At 40.0% G+C, this 7939-nt stretch overlaps 1 protein-coding gene across 2 annotated transcripts; it reads left to right on the forward strand.

Annotated features, from left to right (window-relative positions):
• The first annotated feature begins 2574 nt into the window (after positions 1-2574).
• Positions 2575-7357, forward strand: LOC119324728 (mRNA cap guanine-N7 methyltransferase 1-like). Of its 2 annotated transcripts, none has more exons than XM_037598500.1 (14): positions 2575-2841; positions 3229-3332; positions 3431-3573; positions 3697-3765; positions 3865-3936; positions 4372-4470; positions 4815-4871; positions 5238-5376; positions 5465-5529; positions 5696-5746; positions 6339-6401; positions 6590-6713; positions 6790-6851; positions 6925-7357. In XM_037598500.1, exons 2-14 carry the CDS (start codon positions 3260-3262, stop codon positions 7015-7017), a joined length of 1110 nt encoding a protein of 369 aa, XP_037454397.1. In that variant the 5' UTR covers positions 2575-2841; positions 3229-3259; the 3' UTR covers positions 7018-7357. The 2 variants fall into 2 exon arrangements, with proteins under 2 accessions (XP_037454397.1, XP_037454398.1); XM_037598501.1 differs by having other exon boundaries at positions 3232-3332.
• Positions 7358-7939: the final 582 nt, after the last annotated feature.

Consider the following 7939-nt stretch of genomic DNA (forward strand, 5'->3'; position numbering starts at 1 on the left):
AACTTAGATTATTGGATTCATAAGAGGTTTCCATTGATGCTATTTTGGTGGTATATAAGTTCTTTTTTGATAGTTAAATCAAACGTCAAAGTTTGACCCAAAATACAAGGGGGACTAATAAACCCGGATGGAGGTAGTACAGCGGGTAGGGGACTGAGCAGTTACCGATTATCGATTTTGTAAACATTGTTTTATGCAGCTATTAACATGTTCTGTGGATGGTCGCAAAACCTTGCGCGCCTGAACAACAGATTCTGTTTACAACATTGAGCGCGCCTGCGACCCACGCGCCATGGATCCCTAAGGAAATCGATGCAGTGTAGAGTGCCCAAAAGATCACATGGCGGGGAGGGCGCCAGGTAGGCACCATCGCGAGGCGCGCGTGCAGGGCACTCGCGAGCGAGGAAGCACCCAGGAGTCGGGTGTTGCAACATACTGTATAGGAGTAATTCCTCGGGGGTGCCTTGGGCATCCCCAATTTTGAGACGTTTGCCTCTTCTTATTCTTTTTATCCCACTCTTTCACCTAAGTCTTAAATTCTTCATCCACATAAAACTTCTACATAATTGTTGGGATATATTAGTATAGCTAATATTTAAACAAACACATAACTTGTTTTAACATAAAATGAAAAATTATAATCCACCCTTAGTTAATGTATACTAAACAATTGTAGCACTCTCACATTCAGTCATTAATTAAAATGATAAAATACGGGATGGCCGTTTTGGCTCTGGGACGCATATGCTCCCAAATGATGAGTAAATTCAAAATAAGTAGTAAATAATTTTTTTAAAATGATATTTTTGTAGATGTTCTTGTAGTGTAACAAGCGTCCTTGATACTTCTCATGCCAAACAGGATAGCAATGCTTCCTTGGTAAAAAAAATAAAATAATTGTAACATTTAGCGTCTGACTTTTTTTTCATATATAACAATATAAATATAAAAAGATCCAAATGCGCAGATCAACTTAATCTTGGTCATCAAACCATGTCAATGCAACTAACTAGATTGCTCTAAAACTTTAAAACTGCCATTCTTGGGATGAAAATGCTATGAACAAGAGAGTGCCATGTGAACACAAAAAGAAAGAAAGAAAATGCCATGATAAAAATAGTGTCATCTCTTAATAAACAAAAAATGACATAAAAAATAAAATTCCGTATCCTAAAAATAAAAGCCATCTCTTAAATGAAAAATGACATCTCTTAATAATAAAAAACGCTATCTTTTAATCTAAAAATATCATCTCTTAATATAAAAATGCCATTTCTTAATGATAAAAAATGCCATCTCTTAATAATAATAAAATGCCATCTCTTAATCTCTTAAGTAAATAAAAATGCCATCTCTTATAATAAAATATAAAAAATGCCATGTGACATAGTTCAAACATTTATAAACTGCCATGTTGATTTTTTACTAGAGAAAATGCCATCTGGTGAAAGAAAATGGAAGAACTGGGATTCCAACCCAGGTGGCCCAGGAGAAGGAGTGCACTCCTAGCCAATGGGCTGGCTCTAGTACTTTATAACTAAATGTTGCCCCACGCGTTGCCGTGGGAAATGTTCCAGAAATAAATGCATAAATAGTTGCTACAAAAACATCTAAAACTAATGGAAGGAAAATGTAATATAAAAAATACAAAGCGTCTAAGAACTTGAGTTTCAATTAAAAAATATCATTTCTGACAAAAATGAGAAGGGACAACTTTATAGGTATGCTACAATCGCCCAACATAAATATGCTACATATATTGTTAATACAAAATCTAGTACAAAAAATAAACTTTGAATAATTAACATGCATGAATTTATGATGTGGCAGCATTGCATGCATATAGTGTAATGCAAATAAATGTAATTTATGACATGCATGCATGACTTGCTTATGTGGCATAGTTGCATGGCTTAAAAAAATAAATAGTGGGCTGTAATTATTTAGGAATAGAAGATACAGTTCGCTGGAGTTTCTCTTAGACTACCCACAATAAAAATAACATAGATGGAAACATCACACATATTTAGAAAAAATAGATGATATGGCAAATAATTAATGAAGAAAGAGAGGCATGTAGTAACATAGCTAGTTACTAATACTATGAGTAACATCACACATACCAAGGCAAGATGAGTTTATAACCTAATAAATGATACCACACATATGTTACTTCTCATTGTAGAAGTAGTAACATAGACTAGTAAAATGCATATGTTACTAGTTTTTTTTTTTTTGAGACAATATGTTACTAGTTTAAGTTACTGTGGCTAGTCTTATAGCGCACGGGTTTGGGGATCCGACGTGGCCAGTGGCGGAGCTGGGGCCTGATTCTTGGACGAGCAATGGGCTTGGGGGCAGCTAAAAATGTGAGTTCTGGGCCAGTTTTATCAGAAGATTTTGCGTGGGCTGGGGAGGAGTGGCCCAGCTGAAGCTCCGCCACTGGACGTGGCACGTATCCTGCGTCAAGATTCGTGCAGACGAATCCGACTGAAGATGGTGGATCGCTGCGAAATCTCTCCTGGGTGACGATCGTCAGTTAATAGTACTTCCCCAAAATCTCACCGAACGGAACCCGTTCCCTCACCTCGACCTAAACCGTCATCGGCCCGGCACGCTCCGACACGCGCCCAGCCGCCACGCCCTGCCCTCTCTGCTCCTCGACGCAGCCGCCACACTCCCCTGCCCTCTCGTCGTCTGTCCCTCGAGAATCTGCGGCTGGCACCACCGGGCAAGCGGTAGTAGGCTAGTGGGGAAGCGGGGGCGGCGGATCCGGGAAGAGCGGCGGCGGCGGATCGGGAAGAGAAGTATCAGCCATCAGCAAGACCTCCTCCCTCCAAGGTATATATGCGCATGCCCATTACCCAATAAACTGCCAGAATTTTTGACGAGTCTGTGATATTCAATCATATTTGTTGGCTGGATATGTTGCTATAAGCCCCTGTGCGAATCGATGTTGAAGATTTTTGTGGCATGTGTGTCAGTGTGTGGTATTCAAGTCATATTTTTGCAATCCATGTTGGCATATGCTTTGCTGCTGTCTGAAATTGTGTCGATGGATTTTGTTGCATGTGTATGACATTCAAATCATGAACACAACAGTGATAGCTAGTCTTCATGAATACAACAGTGATATATTCAAATCATGAATGAATACAACAATTTGTCTTGTTCAAATTTGTATGCAACAGTGGTAGCTAGTTTTTTTAATTATAAACCATCACCCAGAAGGAAGGCCAAGGCTGCAAGCGCCGGCGTGATGAACAAGCGACCCCGCGAGGACGAGCCTTCCTCCTCCCTTGCGTCCGCCCAAAAGCGCCAGTTCGGTGCAGGTATCTATTCCCCGCCTTCGTCACTAGACCCCATCTAGTTGCTGCTAACTCCCAATACCGTGCGAAGGGTAGCTAACTAAGGTTTGGTCTTTGTGTAGGTGGCGGCTATGGGGAGCAAGGGTACTCGGAGGAGCGGATCAGTGCGCAGCGGGTGGCGGACCACTACAGTGCCCGGTCGAATCAGACGCTCGAGGAGCGTGAGAACAGCCCCATCATCCACCTCAAGAAGCTCAACAACTGGGTAACTACTTTGCTGTGCTACGCATCCATTCATCCCCTAAAACCCTTGAGAAAATGTCACCTGTACGATGTTGGGTGAAACCAGTAAGAAGCCACGCTAATCTTCCAATCTCACCTTTGGCAGATAAAGAGCGTCCTGGTTCAACTGTATGCACGTCCAGGAGACTGCGTTCTAGATCTTGCTTGTGGCAAGGTAAGCAGTGCTTTGCGAGTGTTAATTAAGATAAGAAGAGTTTTTTGTAGTTCCGAGGTAGTCCTGACATATATTGATTCTTCACGAGTGTTAATGCAGGGAGGTGATTTGATAAAGTGGGATAAGGCCAAGGTTGGCTATTATGTAGGGGTTGATATTGCAGAAGGCTCGGTTAGTTTTCCATCACATGATAAATCTATATTATATGCATATACAAATATATATAACTTAATGCAATTTGTTCTTCGTGAGTTAGGTTTTTCCATCTCTGTAATGCTTTGGCATTTATGCCTATCAGTTGCTTTTCTGTATAGGGTAGATTTGTACATTGCAACCGTTTCGCAGATATTATTTTGTAACCTGTACTGTAATCGTTTTAGCATTTAAACTTATCTCAAGGTAGTGGTAAGCTATATATTCAATCTTTATTTCACTTGTTTTTATCAGTATCCTTGGTAAAACCTTCAGACTTATCAGCGGTCCTAGACCATAGAACTTGTGTATTCGCTTTTGATTTCCTCACTACCTCTTGTAGCTCTCAACTACGCAGCAAAGGTCACTTTAAGTTATAATCTCCTTTGATGTGTTGGAGCTTTACACTTGCAGATAAAAGATTGCATGACCCGTTATAATGGTGACTCGGATCAACAACGAAGGAAGAAGTTCAGTTTTCCTGCACGGCTTATTTGTGCTGACTGTTACGAGGTAAAAGTATTAATAAATAATAGTACAATTTACCATAAGAACCAAACCTAAAGTGGTGGTGTGCTCTGTGTGTGCAAGCAGACATAGTGCCACAGCTTGTTTCAAGCATTGAACATCTTTCTGTAGTTGAAACCAAATTATACGCAAGAAATGGATCTTTCAATAAAACTCATGCCAACGTATACACACATTTGTCATTAGCTAGTAGGTGATTCTTCTTATACTTTCACATCACCAGGAAGAATATACTTTACCTTACCCCATATGTCTATCAGTCTATTATTTGTGGTGCTCATCAAGAATTATAAAGTGCATCAAATGCTTCCGCTTTCATGTTTTTGCAGACTCGTCTGGATGAGTATCTATGTGAGGATGCTCCATTTGACATATGCAGCTGCCAGGTGAGTGACCTAGCTTTATATTTTGCTCAATTTTCATAGTTTGTTGTTATTATTTGGTCAGTTCAATCATCTATTATTTCCCACTTGTCAAAGCAACTTTGAATTTTAGAAACCTTTTGTGAATATATATCTACTGTTAAATATCACAATCATTATTGACAACTATCATTCAAACAAATTTTTCCTGAAAGATGTTGAAACTTAAGTATCATTGCTATGTCCAGCAAATAAAATTAAGTACAATGATCTTTAATCTACTCTTAATATGTAATGCACCGTCAGGAGATTTAGAATGTCTGGATGATAAATGTGTATGATTATGAGGTTTATACTTCCTATTCTGATGTTTTTTTCTATGTATTTCAGTTTGCAATGCACTACTCATGGTCAACTGAAGCACGTGCAAGACAAGCCCTCGCAAATATATCTGCATTGCTTCGTCCTGGAGGCACATTCATTGGAACGATGCCTGATGCTAATGTCATTATTAAAAGGCTAAGAGAATGTATGTCACTATCTTGAACTGTAATTTGCTTGATCTCGTCAAAGACTGTACTTGTCACAAGATGTGTGATACAAATTTATATCCTCAGCTGAAGGGATGGAGTTCGGGAACAGTGTTTACTGTATTACCTTTGGTGAAGAGTACACAGAAAAGGTAATTGTGTTTGTTTATAATTACTTCTTATATGTTACTCCCTCCATCCCATAATGCAAGACGTGTTTTGGCCCTACACTAGTGCCAAAAAACGTCTTACATTATGGGACGGAGGGAGTAGTTTTCATTACTGACTGATCATTTTGTTGTTCTCACAATGGTGTAGAAATTCCCGGCATCCAGGCCTTTTGGTATCAAGTACAAGTTTCATTTAGAGGTGACAACACGATTAACTTTCTAATAACTTGAGCCTTGTATCGGTGGCCTCTTTTAGTTTTTCAAGATGAATACTGATGTTCATATTCGAGTGTTTACCCAAATTGTATAACAGAGTAAAAAATGGATTTGTTTGGGTATTTTTTTGATTAAGTTGCCCTCTTGTGAATTTGTATGCACACTACCCTTTCTAATGCGTATCTAAATATCTATTATGTGCCCTTATTCAACTTCAGTTGCTGCAGCTCTGAAAGTAACTCTAGTGATTTACATAGTACTATCTGTTTATCACAAACTCTGCACTCCTGTAGGCTACATGTTGTTTGCTGCAGTCTTCAGTTCTTCCATATTCTAGGCATTCTTTGTGAATAGTATGTAGCTGACGTCCTTCATATTGCCCTTATCTTACATATACATGTATTTTTATTTATTTTTGACAATTTACATATACATGTCTTGTTACAACTTGTTTGGGTGTTTATTGCCCTATGCTGTACCTAGCTTCCTGCTTTTCACTCGTTATCTTTATTTAATTTTTTCATTCATAAATTTACAGAAACTTATTCAGTAACAAATTCTTTGGCAACATGCAGGACGCAGTTGATTGCCCAGAGTGGGTTGTTCCATTCCATCTCTTCAAACTACTGGCAGAGGAGGTACACAAATCTATTGCTCAGTATGCTATGGCGACGTGTGCCTCTGTTTCCTTATTTCGAACTAGTTCATTTCAATATTTTCTCGAAAATTTTGCTGCCCTATCTTTTGTTATCATTTATTTTCTTTTACAAATTTGCTCTCAGACAGATGCTAAGGCTATGACCAAAAAATCGTGCATCTTTTGCAGTTTGATTTAGAGCTGGTTCTAATGAAGAACTTCCATGAATTTGTACACGAGTATGTGCAAAGGCCAGAGTTTGCTGATCTCATGCGAAGGCTGGGGCCTCTCGGTGATGGACGATCGGGCCAAAGTAACTAGACTACCTACTGAATTCGCTGCTGTCTATAAATATCATTTCATTACCTTGACGTAATTGAGTTATGTAGGCACGCTGTCACAAGATGAGTGGGAGGCATCCTATCTCTACCTCGCATTTGTTTTGCGGAAGGTATTTCTCGTGCTGTTAACAACTGAACCACATGCGGTCGTCCTATGTTTGCTGACATGCTCTGTTTATGCAGCGAGGCCCTCCACCGTCCCAGCGGAGAGCTAACAATCCTAACAGAGGGAAGACGTTCCTTGCCGAGGAGGACATCGAGTTTCTTAGCATATGAAGCAGGCTTTGCCGTCCTGGGGCTTACTAACAACTTACCGATTATATGCTTCACATTGTGGTGATGAAAGTTGTATCTTTAGTGGCTCACCTGTGGTCTCCCCAAGGCGTATCGGATATATATAACTTCATAAGTTTAATGTATGAACGGCACGAACTAGTTACTCATGTAATTTTGCAGAGATGAATACATATTTAGGTGTCATATATAGTTGATGCGATAGCTCTCAAGTTCTATGTGGAACATCGAAATATTTGTTCAGACATTTTTCTTGTAAAGTAGTACTTGCACTATGCACACCTCCAATCCCTGAGAAGGTTGGGCTTGAGTGTCTTATTCCACCGCCTCTCTCTTCAATTGAACATCAAACACTTTGACACTTCAGTTGTACAGGAGCTTGTTAATCAACTACAGTATTAATCCCCCTAAAAAAACTACAGTATTAATCAAGGGCTACGATTCTGATCCGTGGCTCGGGAATGTTTGTTCTAATCTGAGCGTACATCTCTCTCTAATTGATTCATATGCTTAGCAACGGCGTCTACTAATTGATTCTATGGTCAAGTTTTTCCACGTTTGATGCTTATACTAATCTAGTCTGGCAAAACTTCCCCGTGTTTGTTCATATGCTTGTGAGGGCTGAATTTTTTGTTTCAAGATTTCTTCTTGATTTTTAGAGTTTAATTTGGTGTGATCCGAGGTTGCACGGAGGAGGCAATCGCCTCAAGTTCCCACCATGAGCAGTGGCCACCGTAGTCGCGACGGGTTGCCGGATTGAGGATCTATGGGTAATTCTAATGGTCACATGCGACACACCGCAGACCATCTTCGCGTGCCGCGGCCAGGTCTTTACTGCCTCGGCCGAAGGCGTCCAGCCCATTGCCGTTAGGTAAACAAGGCCCCCACTGTTTCCTCCCCTGCA

The sequence above is a fragment of the Triticum dicoccoides genome, chromosome 6B (assembly GCF_002162155.2).
Source record: "Triticum dicoccoides isolate Atlit2015 ecotype Zavitan chromosome 6B, WEW_v2.0, whole genome shotgun sequence".
Taxonomy (NCBI): domain Eukaryota; kingdom Viridiplantae; phylum Streptophyta; class Magnoliopsida; order Poales; family Poaceae; genus Triticum; species Triticum dicoccoides.

Coding starts and splice junctions, on each gene's coding strand:
- LOC119324728 (XM_037598500.1), top strand. CDS start 3,260: ATGAACAAGCGACCCCGCGAGGACGAGCCTTCCTCCTCCCTTGCGTCC. Junction 3,574..3,696: donor TCAAGAAGCTCAACAACTGG/GTAACTACTTTG, acceptor CACCTTTGGCAG/ATAAAGAGCGTCCTGGTTCA. Junction 5,530..5,695: donor GTGAAGAGTACACAGAAAAG/GTAATTGTGTTT, acceptor ACAATGGTGTAG/AAATTCCCGGCATCCAGGCC.